The sequence below is a fragment of the Lepidochelys kempii genome, chromosome 1 (genome assembly GCF_965140265.1).
Source record: "Lepidochelys kempii isolate rLepKem1 chromosome 1, rLepKem1.hap2, whole genome shotgun sequence".
Lineage (NCBI taxonomy): Eukaryota > Metazoa > Chordata > Testudines > Cheloniidae > Lepidochelys > Lepidochelys kempii.
This window is the reverse complement of record NC_133256.1, coordinates 207,344,583-207,362,575: the sequence shown is the minus strand read 5'-3', so window position 1 is coordinate 207,362,575 and position 17,993 is coordinate 207,344,583. Positions and strand designations below refer to the sequence as shown.

Below are 17,993 nucleotides of genomic sequence, written 5' to 3'. Positions count from 1 at the left end.
ATCCCACCGCATATAACATCCCATTTAGCACAAGATTTATCCGTTAGCCCTGCACCTTGTAGGAGAGGAAAACAACCTAGTGGACCCACTGAGCAGAGAGGCTGTACAGCTGCATGATTGGTCTATAGAGAAGGAAGTGATACATGAGATCTCTAGAATATGGGGTTGTCCAGATATAGACCTGGTTGCAACAAGTCACAACACAAAGTATAGACTCTTCTTTTCCAGGTCAGGAAGCATCTGAAACTCCATATTGGATGTGTTTCTTCTGCACTGGAGAAAAGACCTACTCTGTGCTTTCCTCCCCTTCCATTGTATCACAGGGTGTGCCTGCCCTGTTGTCTGAATGTGGCACTCCAGGCACTCCCTGCCTCAGTTTCCTCCTCCCCAAGGTTTTCTGGTTCACCTGGGCCCTCTGGCTGGATCACTCTGAGTTCAATTCATTTTCGGCATAATAAGTCCAAACAAAAGTCCAAAATAAACAAAAGGATATTCTGGCCTTTAGGACTTCTCTGAAGCCAGCCTTCTGGGTCCTGTTCCCAGTCCCTCCTGGGTTACCTTTCAGTCTCTTTGTCTTTCCTTAAACAGGAGCACTAGCCCTCCTCCTGGAGCTGGATAATTCAGCCAGTTATTACTTTTCTCCTTAAGCCAGGAGTACCCAAACTCTCCTCCTTGGAGCTGGGGTGTAATTTAATCCACTGGAGGCCCTTAGCCAGCTTCTCCCTCAATTAATCCTCAAGCTGAGAAGGTTCAGTAGGGCAACATTCTATTGGTTTCTGCCCTGCTATGATGGAGGAGGCAGTATTTGGTCTGGTCCCCTTCTTCCAGTTCATCCCCAGATGGTTGGGTGATGGAGAGCTTTGTCCCCGCCTTCTCTGCAAGGCTCCTGGCCGTGCATCCTTAAAGACAATTGACCAGTAGATGTTAGCAGCTTAAATGGTTGAGATTTATGACTTGGATGCACATCAAACCAGAGCATTCAGAACTGGCTTCTCTTCAATATATTTTAAAGTATTTATTGCATTTGAAGCCTCTGAGGGCCTTTCAGATTCTTCAGAGAGGTTCCCTTAGTGGCTATATTGACAGACCATAATTAGATAATAAATTGGTATTTATACATGGTTCAGTTAAAAGGTTCCTGAAGGGACTTGCAAATCTATATCTACCAGTGAAAGATCCTGTACCTGCATGGGACCTCACTTTAGTGCTGGGGTACATTGCTACAGCAGCACAGCTGTACCGGTGCAGCTGTGCCACTGTAGCACTTCAATGAAGACACTACTATGCTGGTGAGAGAGCTTCTCCCTTCAGTGTAGTGAATCCATCTCCCCAAGAGGTGATGGTTATGTCAACAGGAAAAGTTCTCCCGTCTACATAGCACAGTCTACACGGGGGTGGGGGGGGCGGGGTGATTAGGTCAGTATAACTACATCACTCAGGGGTGTGGCTTTTTCACATCCTGAGTGACATAGTTATGCCGATATAGGTCTGTAGTGTAGACCTGGCCTAATAAACTTGTAATGATAAAGCTTGAACCTTTGGTGGAGTGTTCATTATTTCATTTGTCTGTTGAGGTTGCCTTTGTTATTGCTAGAGTTTCTGCTAGACAAGTTAGTGGATTGCATGTCCTTATCACACCCTCCTTTCACTATCTTTCATAGAAACAAGGTAGTTTTCAGGCTATACCCTAGATCATTACCATAAATTATGTCATTATTCCATGTTAATCAAACTATAAATCTACCAATTTTCTTTCCCAAACTGGTGTTAGGCACAAAGATTCTTTTTCCCAAGAATCAGGCAAGCACAGACAATACTGAAGGGGTTTATTCACGGTACCAGGAAGACTGACAAGCAGCTTCAAAAATATGGTGCCATAGTGGCCAGTTATATACATTCTCTTATCAGTTTATTTGTATTTATCTGTACATACAGAGACAGACATTGTTACAAATCAAGGGAGAACCCTAAACAAAGATAAAAATAGGAACAGTACGTAGGTATAGAGGTCATCCCGTTGTATCAAGCATCTATGGCTACCTTGCAGGGGAAAGAGGCTGGGTGGAAGGGAGGGTAGGGATGAGTGCTTACAGACATCCGGTGGGTTGTGAAGGGAGGGTTAGCACTGTTCTAAGAGCTGAGTTACTGGGCGGGCATTGACCATATAAGCTGAGCTAAGTTATCAGGTATTGACAGAAACTATGTCCTTGCTTCTCAGCAGTTTCTGTCTTTTCTGCTGGCTGAATTTTAACTCCTTCCTGACACTAGGGAATCCACTTTACATGATTTGGATGCTAAAAGAACCCTCACCTATTATCTTAATAGAACTCAGGAATTTTACAAATCCAGTAAATTGTTTATTTCATATGTGGACGCTCTTGAGAATCAGGCAGTATCATCGCCAACCATTTCCAGATGGATTGAACAATGTATTCAGAAAAATTATATATAGCAGCACTCTCCTCCCCTCTAGGTATTAGATTGCATGGCCATAGCGTGTTTTAGATGTGTCTGATCAGGAGTCATGTAAAGCTGCCACTTGGAACTCTACATATTTTCACAAAACATTACATGTCAGATCTGACAGCTCAAACTGATGCACAGTTTGTTAGAGCCGTACATCAGTCTTTTTTAATCCTCCTCCTGGTTGGAGTATTACTTGCCAAACTATCCCATAAGCGAGAATATGCAGGAGACTCTGGAAAGAAATGGAGGGTACTAACTTGTAACCAGAGTTCTTAGAAATGAATGCTGCATAGTCACACTCCCCATCAATCTTCCCCTCTTCCTCAGAGGTCTAATGAACACTTTCTCTGATGAACTATTGGAAGGAACTGAGGCAGAGAAGGGCATCCCACTCCTCTCTGTAACTTTGCCCCCAGGATGTTTGGGAGCAGAGAAGTAGGAGTGGGGACATAAATGCTGTAACAGGTACTGTTTGGAGGAGGTTCCACACTCTAGGCTCCAGCAGCTGGCACAACCCGTGAGTGTGACTATGCAGAGTCCAATTACAAGTAACAGCTTTCCTTTTTCTTGTCAGAGCAGAGCTTCTCTCCCATCCCCTCAACTTTTCAACCCCACATGTCCCACTTTTTTCTCATGCTCCCCTCCATTACTTCCACCTAGCGCACCCATGCTAACCCATCCAGGCCTCCCCCAACAACATCCCCACTCCCGCGGTGCTTTTCTAGTCTTCAAAAATCAGCTTTAGATCTCTGAAGATTAATTTGTACCAGTGGTGCTAGTGATAATCCAGGGTACATGAAAACATAAATACCTGTTGATGCTGACCCACTTATTTTTTTAAAAAGCTGGGAAATTCCTACACAGCTTTAACTTTGGGGTAAAGACTACATAATCTATCAGTGCAAATCACAAAAACCAAGGAATTAAGAGTTAAGTCATTCTAAACTCCACTTCAGATTCAGCCACCTCTCTTCCACTGCCCACAGACCAAGTGCATCTGGAGCTCCAGCTGTGAACATGCTATGCCAGTGTGCACACATACAGATTTTGTTTAATGACTCCATCACATACGTTTCTGGACAATCATAAGCTGGTATTTCACGTAAGAATTCTTGCCTCGCAGGAGAAAATCATAGAATCACAGAAATTTACAACTGGAAGGGACCTTGAGAGGTCTCTACTCCATCTCCCCTCGCTAAGGCAGGATGTTTGTCTAACATATAAAAACTATGACACTAACTAATGTGTGTTTTAACAGTCCTGTTCATGCAGGCTTTCCTAAACATGATAGATAAACAAGTCTCTTGGACCATCTCTCTCTCGCTTATGCACACAATACAAAACCAAGTACAGAACTATGTACAGTATGACTTAGAAAGACACGACAGTGCTGCATTAATGATCCAAACACATAGAAATATAACTAGTAAACATGGGGAGAGTTAAGACTGCCTGTTCCTTTGTGGTCATTACCCCAGTGATTTCATATGATGTGAGCTGCGGGATGGCAGATAAGAGAGGAAGTGTCTACAAGACAAAAATTCCCCCCCCAAAAATTCAACTTTGAAGAGAAATCAGTCCTGGAAAACTTCAGCCCAATAGCTAAAAATTGTGCCAACTTCTGAGTGATTGAAAACAGGGCCATAATGGAAACAGTGCTTGTGTTACCAGAGGCTAGTGGTGGTGGGGAGCTGACCCACAGGAGGCTCAAAAAAGGTTTCCTCATGCTAAGGATCAGTAGTAGCAAAACTTCACAATCCTGGGTACCCCTGAGCAGTGTTGCACTACTACATTATTATAGTGGTACAACATCGTATTATAGTGGTACATCATGATATCATTTTAAGGGACAACTTTTCTAAGTCCTCTAAAATCAATATGCTCAGTTGGATTTCTTTGAAATTTGGTGTGTTTCACAAAGGTGCAGAGTAGATAATGTTTATGACCCCCATTTGAGGTCATTTGATTGTGGGGTTCTACAGATATAAGCCCTGGAAAAAATAGCCACAACCAGGAACACTATTCCACTGTAACACAGTTGTCCTTTGCTCCCGGTATTGCATGTGAGTTGGGTTATAAGAGAAGGGAAGGAAGGGCAATATAAACATTTGTATACTAGGAGTGAAGACTGCAGGAAGATGTGGTTCCTGCTTGCGCAGGGGAGGCCATGGCATAGTAGTCAGGGAGGGGCCGGGTAGGAGGGGGGAACACATTGCCTGGGTTGAGGACATGGCTAGAGAAGGGTGCAGAAGCATGGCTGATAGGGCCAGAGAGGTGGGGGGACAGGCTGACTCAGTATGCTAATTGTGAGAAATGATCTGTACAACTGTCTAAATGACTACTAACTCCTAACAACTATATATCTAGGAAATTCAATGCCAAAAACCTCAGTGTTAACACAGAGTTAAGGTTGCTTGGTGACATGTCATCCCCTTGCAGATCATTTTGTTGAGCAAAATTCAAACTTCGGAAAACCGGGAAATGCAGAGTTCATAGATTCTAAGGCCAGAAGGGACCCTTACGATTATCTAGTCTGACCTCAGTTAAGGTTGCCCGTGCTCAACTCAGCATTCTTCAAGAGGACTGCTTACCACCACACACCATTAACTCTGCATGAACATAGTTGTTTGCCATTGATACATTATTTTTGCTTTAGCAAAGTGTCTTGGGATGAAATCATAGAATCATAGAATATTAGGGTTGGAAGAGACCTCAGGAGGTCATCTAGTCCAACCCCCTGCTCAAAGCAGGACCGAAACCAACTAAATCATCCCAGCCAAGGCTTTGTCCAGCCGGACCTTAAAAACCTCTAAGGATGGAGATTCCACCACCTCCCTAGGTAACCCATTCCAGGCTTCACCACCCTCCTACTGAAATAATGTTTCCTAATATCCAACCTAGACCTCCCCCACTACAACTTGAGACCACTGTTTCTTGCTCTGTTGTCTGCTACCACTGAGAACAGCCTAGCTTCATCCTCTTTGGGACCCCCCTTCAGGTAGTCGAAGGCTGCTATCAAATCCCCCCTCACTCTTTTCTTCTGCAGACTAAATAACCCCAGTTCCCTCAGCCTCTCCTTGTAAGTCATGTGCCCCAGCCCCCTAATAATTTTTGTTGCCCTCCTGTGGACTCTTTCCAGTTTGTCCGCATCCCTTCTGTAGTGTGGGGCCAAAAACTGGACACAAAATGTGTTGTGTAAACACAAAATATTAGAGTGGTGCAATTGGGTAGAGTGTACTGTAACCTCAGAATAATTGTTTTATTCGCACATCTCCCAGGAAACTGGTTTAATGGTAATTGGGACAGATTCTGCTAGTATATAGTAGTTTAATTGTGATCAGATGTTAAAGATTGCAGAAAAGGCTCCATTAGAAGTCCTGTATTTGCTTGCTCTAACTTTAAGTAAGAAAATTGACTTGACCTGAAGAGTGGTAATTTATTCTGAAGGCAAAGGATAATTTTTATACCAAAGTAGGAAGAAAATTGGTTATGGTTGTCACTTGTGTCTAGTGTGGGTCACAACTGTGAGTGCCAATATTAGGTCAGACTGGCAAAACTTGGCAGACACTTCCAAACAGATGGCATATTCTATATTTAGATTTAACCAAGCCAGCAGTATATGCCTGCTCCTGGGTCAGGCCTGATCTTCACTACAGGGAGATCAACGCTGCTGCAATTGATGCAACAGGGGTCAATTTAGTGGGTCTAGTGAAGACCCGCTAAATCGACTGCAGTGTTCTCTGGTCAACCCCGGTATTGCAACTCCCCGAGAAGAGTAAGGTAAGTCAATGGGAGAGCGTCTCCCATCGATGCAGCACAGTGAAGACACTGGGATAAGTCAACCTAAGCTACATCAACTCCAGCTACGTTATTCACATAGCTGGAGAAGCATAACTTAGGTCGACTTACCCTGTTAGTGAAGACAAGCCCTCCCTTTATTATCTCATCATAAAGCCACTGACAGTCCACTTCGCTCTCAAGCCTCCATCCAGACAAACTAGACTACTGTGATGAAAGGTTATTAAAACCAATAATCACCACACATCAAGTTTTGGCTCCAAAGAGCTAGTCACTTACCACCAGGTCAAGACAATGCCGCCAGCCAGTTACTTCAGTAAATTAACTAAAGTTTTATTAGCTAAGAAAAGAAATGAGAGTTATTTTAGAGGTTTAAATCAGGTAAAATACATTACTGAGGGGTTAGTTTGTCAATCCAAAATTCTAGCAGGGATGTTATATCTACTAGTTTTCTATAAGTCTGTGGTTTACCCAATAACAGTGGGGACCTCAGTCCTTTGTTCAAAATTTCCTTTGTCAGAGTTCAGCAGTCCAGAGATGTGGTAGGAAAGAGGGGGTCAGGAGCCTTTGTTCTTGCCTTTTATATCTTGACCCCTCTTCTGGAAAAATCCTGGCTGTGTCATGGAGTCAGATGGCTCCAGTGTTTATGTGCTGGATCAGACAGCTCCACTGGGCCAACAGTTCTTCATATGAATTGCAAATTTTGCTTCCACTTTCTGCGTGGTACATGCTGCTTAAGGTGTCTTTAGAAATGACATGTAGATAGCTCATTTGTTATTCCTGAAGGGCTAACCTGTGGGTGTTTCCTAGACTCACATGTTTGAGTTACAAACACATAGCCAGAATTTCATAACTACATACAGTGTTGATACACACATAATAATGAGATACCAATACACAGCAAATTATAACTTTTCCAGTGATACCTCAGAAAGCATACTTTGTATAGGAATTATCACAATTTTGTAAAAGTGGTGACCGTATTAGTATTATAGACAGTCACCTTCCCCTTTATACCGTATCACAATGTTCTTTTGAATTGCTGGTCATTTAAAAAAAAAAAAAAACAGTACCAATTTGAAATGTTACCTAAAATTTTGTATTTCATTACACCCATCTAGATTAGATATTAAAGGGACACAGTCAACTTGAAAGCTAGTGAATTAAAAAATTAAAAAATTAATTTCAGGTTTTACAGTTGCCCGAGAGTATCCCCGTTATTTTTTGTGGTTTTACAATCACATTTTTTTCCAATTTTAAAAAAAAAAAAAAGTCCACACATGTAGGAGAGACCTCCCACAAATGAGAAGCTGACCATCTAACTAGTCATGAAGGGGAAACAATGAAAACTGTTATAAACAAAATGCCATCAAGTCCTCAAAGTAAAACTGGGAGAAATTTTTTCTTGTCTTAATTATAGGAATCTTAGATGTTACTTGTAACAGTAGTAGATAATCACACTTTTATTTGAAAGATTTCTTTTAATTTGATGTCCTTTTAACATGTAAACTTCCTATGTTATGAATAATCTTTGTAGTGGTTCCATAGTTAAGATTGAAAGCAGGGTTACATTTGCACACTCTTAACTTTACAAAAAGTATTTTCACATAACATTGTTTAATTATTTTCAAAGTACCCAGGAATTTTTCTGGTAAATTTGGAGGTAATTGATCAAACCCTGCCAGCTTAAGTTTCTGAGGGTACATCTACAGTGCAAAAGGGAAAAAAATGTGGTAGCAAGTTACAGAGCCCAGGGCTACAGATTTGGGCTTGCCTTACAGCACTAAAAATAGCACTGTGGATGTTTCTGCTTGGGCTGGAACTCAGTCTCTGAAACTCAGTGATGGGGGTGGGTGTCAGAGTCTGGGCTCCAGCCTTAGTGGGAACATCTCTGTAGACCTGGGCTCTAAGACTTGCTGCCACTGGGAGTTTTTTGCAGTGTAGATGTACCCTGAGAGAATGATCAGCCTGAGAGCTGGGACAGAGGAAAATGAACTTTCCAAAAATGTTAGTTGTCATTTAACCAAACTGTATATATTAACTCTTTTTAATCTTTCTAATAGAACACTGCTGTCAATATTTTCCCATCAATAGGGATAAACCTTTTATGCTCACTGGAATGAGAAGTCAATTTCTTTTGATACTTGGAACATTTTCAGGAGAAATGTCTGGAATTCCCTTCACTGTCATTCTGAGCTTCTGTATCAGTATGGTTAACATGCTAAAAGAAAAATTCCCTTGCCTCTGTTGAAAAGTAGTCCTTACAGAATTCAATTTCAGCCAGTGCATTTGTTTTTACATGTAATCTGACTGGTTAAAATTATTCTAGATTTCAGTATTTATTTGAGGTAAACAGTAGGAAGTTTTAATGACTGATCACAATAACTGTTTCTGGGCAATCACGAGCCAGAATTTATTTTATGTAACAATTATACATACCTTGCAGGAGGAAATCATAGATGTCTAAGGTGGGAAATAGACCTCAAGACCTTATATATTCCTTCTAGCCCCCTGCACTGAGCAGTACCAAGTATATCAAGGCCATCCCTGACAGGTGTTTGTTTAACCTGTTCTTAAAAACCTACAATGATGGGGATTCCACAACCTCCATTGGTAAACTATTCCAGTGCTTATTATCCATGTCTTCCTTAAAGTGTGGTGCCAAAAACTGGACGAATGCCAGTGACAGCAGAACAGTTACCTCCCATGTCTTGCATATGATGTTCCTATTGTTACGTTCCAGAATTATGTGTCTTTTTGTCAGTTGCATCACAGTGTTGACTTATCTTCAATTTGGGATCTACAACGATCCTTTTCAGCAGTACTTCTGCTTTTTTCCGATTTTGTATCTGTGCATTTGATTTTTTTTCCTTCCTAAGTATAGTATCTTACTGTCTTTATTGAATTTTATCTTAGTGATTTCAGATCAATTAACCAATTTGTCAAGATCATTTTGAATTCTAATCCTGTCCTCCAAAGTGCTTGCAACTCCTCCCAGCTAGGTGTTATCCGCAAATTTTATAAGTGTTCTCTCAACTCCATTACTGAAGTCAGTGATGATAATATTTCATAATACCAGACACAGGACAGATCCCTGGAGATCTCCATCATATACATTCTTCCAGTTTGACATTAAACACTGCAAAATGAAGAGAAGGAGGAAATAGGGCGTAGGTGAGGCGTAACCAATGTCTGAAAAACACTGACAGCCACAGATGAAAGAAGCTGTGAAAAAGCAATGATGGTATAAATTATTAAATGTTTTCGTTACAGAATAGCGGTATGGATCGCATTTTCTCCGGTATTCAACCAACTGGGAAGCTCCACCTTGGCAACTACTTTGGAGCCATCCAGAACTGGGTGAGGCTTCAGGAAGAGTACAACTCCGTGTTGTACAGCATTGTAGATCTGCACGCTCTCACAATACCACGGGAGCCAGCAGTCTTGCGTCAAAGCGTCTTGGATACTACTGCCACTCTCCTCGCCTGTGGTATCAATCCAGAGAAGTGCCTCCTTTTTCAGCAGTCACAGGTCAGCGTCCCAGTTATTTAAAACTTGGTTCTCAGACATGGCCATATGGTGTTCCCCATGCACTTTGCTGAGCACACATAGCACTGTGCAAGTCTTTTATTCTTTTGTACTGATTGTCTAGAAATTCTTAGCAGTGTTCGATTCCAAGCTCCTGCCTTCACTAACTCTCTGCAAAGGTCAAAGATTTGTTCACAAAGTCCATCCTGAGATACATATATTTCCCAAACAGCCTAGGACTTTGTGGATCTTAAGTCAAACTTATTAGAAAACAGTGAGTCTTATTAGAAGCAAGTCTCCTGTAAAACTAACAAAAGCGTAGCTGCATAAAGTCAGTTTGTATAACTTACATAAACAAAATACACTCTGATCTCTTGGTGTCAGTATTTGTCAACCAAATACTTTTTTTGCCAAATTTGCCCGTTTCTCAGCTTCTTTTGCAGACAGTCAACGTGGCAAGTCTCATACAGGTCCAGCCCTGGACATCTGTCTCTCCTGTCTTCTCTGAGATCAGGTGTTTCCCTTTCTCCCATATGTGCGTCCATTTTTTTCACCTTTCCCACCTTCTCGAGCTCCCCCTTTTCGGAGACTTCCATTGCCCACTTGACCTGATGAGTTGTAAAGGAAATATTTGTTCCCACTCCAAAGTTCTATCTGGCCCACCTCCTGGGGGACTATTTAACTATCCTTGTTAAATTATTTCTATTTATTCTGTTGTGTGCTCAGAAACTTCAGAATACAACTTTGTTCATCTGTCTGGTCCTGTTAATTTTTTATAATTGCATCTATGCTGGGAAAATTTGCGTCCATAATTCACCCTGAATACAGCTCCACCCTTGGTAACAAGAGTGGAAGCTTGTAGTGTAGAAGGGCAGAGTCCACTCCTGCAATCACCAGTGGAGCTACAGAGGTGCTGAATAGAGGGTCTGAATTTTACCAGTTGAAGACAAGTCCTAGTTTTCATTATCTTGCTCCTCGAACTTGGTTCTTATCCATGGTTTGTCTGGAGTTTCCTGTGCATCTGTCAAACAGAAGTGCTGCAGAAGACAAACCTTAGAGGACTTCTTAATTCCCTGCCCTTTTGAGTGAGATTCTTAAGTAGGATAGATTTCATATAGCCTTCCTTCGCTAGTACTGCTGTGACTACTAAAGCCTGCTCTACATTAGAAAATTCCACTGGCGTAACTAAACGGATTTTAAATCCATCTAGTTAACCCAGTGAAGACTTCTATTGTAGATGCACTTAAACCAGCTCAACTTTTGACTAAACCTGTTTATTTCTATTTGAGAAATTATCTCATGGTTTGAACTGACTGAACCCTTGCTTAAGTGCAGTGGGGCTGGCACCAAGTTCACTAGATTGATTTAAATGGGTGATGAAACTTTTCTAATATAGATATGGATACACTGTGATCCTTTTGATCCTAAACATGCCAGCCTGCCTGTTTATAATATCTGGCGTCCCTCATAAAGGTATTTATGCAGAAAACCACCTCCCTAGAGAGACGGTTGTCTGTCTATTAAATGTCCATTGTGTGTTAGTCATTCTCTTGTTCAGAGATTCTCAATCTTTTTCATTCTGAGCGCGCCGCCGCCCCCCCGCAACAAGCAATAAAAACTCCATGGCCTACCTATGCCACAGTAACTTGTTTTCTGCACGTAAAAGCCAGGGCCAGCGTTAGGGGGTAGCAAGCAGGGCAATTGCCTGGAGCCCTATGCCACAGGCGTTCCTGCAAAGCTACATTGTTCAGGCTTCAGCTTCAGCCCTGGGTGGCAGGGCTCAGGGCCTCAGGCTTCAGACCCATGCAGTGGAGCTGGCCCTGCTTGGCAGACTCCCTGAAATCTGCTTGCAGCCCTCCAGGTCTCTGGTTGAGAACCACTGCTCTAGTTATCCTCTTTTGGTAAACCAGTTCAGAGGTTCCTTTTTTCCTTTCTGGTGTGTTTATTTTTTATTAGTTAACTTTTCAACCCGCATTTACAGCTTACCATCCTCTGGAAATTTGTCTACACGTTTTTTAACTTCCGTTAATGGACTGTTAACTAGCTCATGTTAGCTAACACGTTTGTACATGCTAGTCTGGACAAGTGTTTTGTAGAATGTCATTAGTATGTACGTACATGTTTGCCAATTAACTCGAGTTTAAAATTTCCTCCAGTGTAGACCTACCCTGGGTGAATGACTGTTATCAAAAATAAGTTTGGGATGCTAAATAGCTTCAGATGTTTTCTGTCCCTGACCATAGGTGTTGATCAAGAGATATCTCATTGTCTTTTTTGAGGCAGGTTTTATGTTTTGCCCATGATTCCTTTTTACCAGTATTTCTCCTTTATAGGAAATTTGAATTATTGACAGACCAGAAACCAGTCTGTCACGAGCCTTCATTTCGCCCAAGTGATTGTATGCATCATAGCTGAATTCTTTTGGGAAGCCAGTGTAGCTGCTAATTAAATTGAATTCATAGTTCAGTGTTAAACCCCAGTGTCCCCAGTGAGTGATTCCAGCTCCTGTGTTGCTGCTGTTTTATAATTTATAATGCAAACAAGATTTCTTAATTGTAACTGTGTTTGTGGTCACTGTATTCGTTCTTCATGTACTCCTAGGGTGTCCCAACTTAAGAAAATTGCTAAAGGCGATTTTCACCTGTTGATTTTAAAAGTGTAGCAACACAGAAGCCAGACTCACTCACTGGGGACACTGGTTTCACACAGAACTATGAATTCAACTATCAATTCAATTTATTGACAAGTATTTTTGAGTGATGAGTGTGTATTAGGTATATAAACAAGGTAGGGCTATAATGCAAGGCCTACAGGCTAAGACCTGTAAGATTTCAACTTAGCCATAGGAGGCCTCCAGCCAAAGGAGGCTTGAGATAAGTAGGTGACCCAGGAATAACCCTATGCCAGTAAAGCTACACCAGTTTACATTCTTTTTTCTCAGTCTTTAGGTGTAAACTTGAAGCCGGTTCAGTGTTCTCTTGATCTCAAATCTAAAGCAACTGGGATTATGTTTGCAAAAAGTTCCCCTTCACAGTTTTATTGTATGAATTTTTGACTTGAATCTCTGCAATTTGGAAACAGGTGTAAAAATGTTACTTACAGAGCTATAAATGTGAAATTTAAACCAATACATATTTTTATCGTATTTTTCCTTTATAATAAAGATGACTTTTCATAATGTTTTAAGGGTTGTTTGTATTATTTGCATTAAAAAATGAATATTGTGTCCTGTCTTCTAACTTTTTATTAGAAGACTTGGGCAGCAACTTGAGGATTGGGTTGTTGACATCACAGAAGTCTGAAAGCTGAGCTAATGTGGTCCAGTCTGCCTTGAATCAAGTCTTAGAATGCAATGGAAAGATTCTCTTGACTTCAGCTGAGTGTCTGAGTAAGGCTACTAGTCTCTAGCTGATGGTGGAAGGCTTTATGCATCTTGCACAACATAAGCAATGCAGAAGTTGATTCTTTCAAAGTCCCTTGAGAAGGCAATTTCCTAGTGCAGTCTGTGAGACACTGAATATCCTGAGCTCCCTTTGCCATCCTTAGGGGTTTAGGATGCTCAGTACCTTGCAGGATCAGGTCCTTAGTATTTAGTGTTCTCTTAGTAACTATAGAGATTATACACTACAAACTATCCATTATATTTCATTTATCATTAAGCCAAATTATAAATGATCATAGAATCATAGAATATCTGGGTTGGAAGGGACCTCAGGAGATCATCTAGTCTAACCCCCTGCTTAAAGCAGGATCAATCCCCAATTGAATCATCCAACAGATTTTTGCCCCATATCTCTAAATGGCCCCCTCAAGGAGTGAACTCACAATCCTGGGTTTAGCAGGCCAATGCTCAGACCCCTCCCCCGGTGCATCACGGTTTTTGGGGTAGCAAATTCAAGAAAATTCTAATTGTTATTACAGAGCCATGGTACAGAGTCAGCATCTTAATAGGAACCTCTGGATTTCAAGAACATTTGACATTAACAAGGAAGCATTCTCAAACATAAAGTTACTGCCAGCAGTGACTCTTCACATTATGCAGTGGGTAGACTGGCCTAAATTAAATTGATTCTGGTACCTTTGACCTGTGTTATTAATATGCTTCAATTATCCATTGATGGAAAAACATTCAAAGTTACCACTGTTATCTAGGGCTTGTCTGTGTTAGTGATCTCAGTAATTCCTAACTGAAGTAGAGGGATAGAACAGCTGAAGCACAAACAATTCGCTGTATCTGGATGTGCTGATTCACATTCTGAATCATTGCAGTTTTGCCCATGGCCACGCTACCGATGTTCAAAACTGTTTCAATTGCAGTGCTCTTTGAGAACTACCTAGTCCATAGTTGCCAGCACAGCTCGCAGAAGCAGTGGATTCTGGGAGATTTTAAAATGCCTTCGGAACACTGATGGACAGTCAGAGAAAGAGTATTTGAGTTGTTTGTGCTATCCAGATTGGCACTAAATTGTTTAAACTGGAACAATATTTAGACTTGCTGAAAACAAATGGCATTTGGCAGTCATGTAAACCTAGTGTCATACCTTTGTGTATATTTCGAGATGTACTACAAAAAAGACAAGGAGAATTCATAGTACTGACAAGATCATCATTACACCCTGTTCTGTACCTGTGCAGATTCCAGTGTTCTCAGTCTGATAATTTGCACTACTAAATTCACTCAGCAAGGAAGAAATAAAATTCAAGAATGGATAAAATTAATAAATATGTCAGTGCAGTAGCAGTGAACGGATTGATTTTTAAAGAAATTAAGGCCAATATGTTGCTTAATTTGAGGAAATTAAAGGCTACAAATTTAGGCTTCGTTTGTGCACATAAACACACACTTACAGTCCGTTTGCACATGAAAATCCAGGGTAGGTTTGGTGAAAACAGGTTTTGTGCATGGAGATTCTATCATTTGCATGTGCAAGTGATAGCGTGTCAATTACATGGGTACAAATGGAGGCTGGGTTGAGACACTTAAATATTAGGCTTTATGCATGTGCTCAAATAAATGTGTTAGTCTCTAAGGTTATGCATGTGCTCAAATAAATTTGTTAGTCTCTAATTATCTGCAGCTAGCCAGAGATGTCAAGAGTAACAAGAAGGGTTTCTTCAGGTATGTTGGCAACAAGAAGAAAGCCAAGGAATGTGTGGGCCCCTTACTGAATGAGGGAGGCAACCTAGTGACAGAGGATGTGGAAAAAGCTGATGTACTCAATGCTTTTTTTGCCTCTGTTTTCACTAACAAGGTCAGCTCCCAGACTGCTGCGCTGGGCATCACAAAATGGGGAAGAGATGGCCAGCCCTCTGTGGAGATAGAGGTGGTTAGGGACTATTTAGAAAAGCTGGACGTGCACAAGTCCATGGGGCCGGACGAGTTGCATCCGAGAGTGCTGAAGGAATTGGCGGCTGTGATTGCAGAGCCATTGGCCATTATCTTTGAAAACTCGTGGCGAACCGGGGAAGTCCCGGATGACTGGAAAAAGGCTAATGCAGTGCCAATCTTTAAAAAAGGGAAGAAGGAGGATCCTGGGAACTACAGGCCAGTCAGCCTCACTTCAGTCCCTGGAAAAATCATGGAGCAGGTCCTCAAAGAATCAATCCTGAAGCACTTGCATGAGAGGAAAGTGATCAGGAACAGCCAGCATGGATTCACCAAGGGAAGGTCATGCCTGACTAATCTAATCGCCTTTTATGATGAGATTACTGGTTCTGTGGATGAAGGGAAAGCAGTGGATGTATTGTTTCTTGACTTTAGCAAAGCTTTTGACACGGTCTCCCACAGTATTCTTGTCAGCAAGTTAAGGAAGTATGGGCTGGATGAATGCACTACAAGGTGGGTAGAAAGCTGGCTAGATTGTCGGGCTCAACGGGTAGTGATCAATGGCTCCATATCTAGTTGGCAGCCGGTATCAAGTGGAGTACCCCAAGGGTCGGGGCCGGTTTTGTTCAATATCTTCATAAATGATCTGGAGGATGGTGTGGATTGCACACTCAGCAAATTTGCGGATGATACTAAACTGGGAGGAGTGGTAGATACGCTGGAGGGGAGGGATAGGATACAGAAGGACCTAGACAAATTGGAGGATTGGGCCAAAAGAAATCTGATGAGGTTCAATAAGGATAAGTGCAGGGTCCTGCACTTAGGACGGAAGAACCCAATGCACAGCTACAGACTAGGGACCGAATGGCTAGGCAGCAGTTCTGCGGAAAAGGACCTAGGGGTGACAGTGGACGAGAAGCTGGATATGAGTCAGCAGTGTGCCCTTGTTGCCAAGAAGGCCAATGGCATTTTGGGATGTATAAGTAGGGGCATAGCGAGCAGATCGAGGGACGTGATCGTTCCCCTCTATTCGACATTGGTGAGGCCTCATCTGGAGTACTGTGTCCAGTTTTGGGCCCCACACTTCAAGATGGATGTGGATAAATTGGAGAGAGTCCAGCGAAGGGCAACAAAAATTATTAGGGGACTGGAACACATGAGTTATGAGGAGAGGCTGAGGGAGCTGGGATTGTTTAGCCTGCAGAAGAGAAGAATGAGGGGGGATTTGATAGCTGCTTTCAACTACCTGAAAGGGGGTTCCAAAGAGGATGGCTCTAGACTGTTCTCAATGGTAGCAGATGACAGAACGAGGAGTAATGGTCTCAAGTTGCAGTGGGGGAGGTTTAAATTGGATATTAGGAAAAACTTTTTCACTAAGAGGGTGGTGAAACACTGGAATGCGTTACCTAGGGAGGTGGTAGAATCTCCTTCCTTAGAGGTTTTTAAGGTCAGGCTTGACAAAGCCCTGGCTGGGATGATTTAACTGGGAATTGGTCCTGCTTTGAGCAGGGGGTTGGACTAGATGACCTTCTGGGGTCCCTTCCAACCCTGATATTCTATGATTCTATGATTCTAAGGTGCCACAAGTACTTCTTTTCTTTTTGCTAATACCAGTATAGGTATTGCTATATGAAAACAAAATCTATGTAGGTTGACTAAGTAGTGACTTAAAAGGAGACATAATGATAGTCTACAAGTATTTGAAATGTATAATTATCTAGGATCCCAAATAATTATTTAGGGTGGTGCAAGGGGGTTCGGTATAACTAGCTATGATAGACTGAAATTAAGCAATGGAAATTTTTAAGATGACTATTTAGAAAAACTTCCTAGTGTAAAATCTGTTAGACACTAGAATGGAGTCTGAAGGAAAGAAGTAAAAGTCCCACCATTATTTACAAACCAGGTACTATTAATTACAGCCTGGCCAGGTTAAAGAATTTAATAGGAAAATAACAGGTCACAGAGGAGTAATAAAAATTCCTGTAAAACAAAAGTGCTTGTTTCAGAATTTACACAAGTTAATAAGTCTTGACATGGAGTCTAGATGTAAATTAATGACTGGATGACTTCTCTCGATTACAATTAATCATTTTCTAAGATACGGGATAGGATGGTGTTGTCCTTGGTATGTGTTTTTAGTTCAATATGTGATGTGCTGTTTACCCTAAAACCAAATCATCTCAAAATATGCTTTCAGTAACATTCTTCTCCTGTTATGCTAAAAGATATGTAATGGAGTAATGATGCATACCACATACGATGAAAGTGCCATAAGAAAGATTAAATTAAATATAATTGTGGAAAATGGATTTTTTGTCATTGATAACTTTGTTAGGGCTTCCAGTGAGAGGTATATGTGAAATGAAAGACAACTGTCCCCTCTTTCTTCATTAGAATAAAAGTGGAAGAAGATGACTATCACCAGGAATTGGGAGGTAAGAGGCTGTCCGTCACTTTGCTCTTTGTAGGACTGGTTTCTCCTTTGGTTTGTAAGGATGGAGCCTGCTTTCACTGTGCCTTGTTGTGATGGGAATTCTTGGAGACTAGGGCTATAGACACTTCCACCTTGGGGCATTCCTACTTTCGCTGTGATTTTGGAATATCCAGACCATTAGTGGGACAAAAATTTCTGCCCTCCTCATAAAGGTGAGAAACTGTCTAAGGGGAAAAGCAATTCTAACTCCTAGAAATACCCTCTCTCATAACAACCGAATCAGCTGTAAAATCCTGCCCTGATTCTTCTCCAGAAGGAGCTTTTCCATGTCTTTCTTTTCCTCTGTGTCTCCTCTTCCAGAGAATGGACTCCATCTTGTGCAGCCTAGTCCAGATAGGAACATTCAGGTCAACATTTTTTCCTAGTATAAGCCCTTGG

General features: G+C 41.6%; 1 protein-coding gene across 2 annotated transcripts in view; it reads left to right on the top strand.

Moving 5' to 3' along the window:
- The window catches only part of WARS2 (tryptophanyl tRNA synthetase 2, mitochondrial), an 83,271-nt gene that overhangs the window by 25,869 nt on the left and 39,409 nt on the right, over window positions 1-17,993 (top strand). For both annotated transcript variants that reach the window (XM_073310402.1, XM_073310412.1), the window contains one exon: window positions 9,538-9,795. In XM_073310402.1, the coding sequence (XP_073166503.1) occupies window positions 9,538-9,795 (258 nt within the window). The remainder of the gene's footprint in view (window positions 1-9,537; window positions 9,796-17,993) is intronic.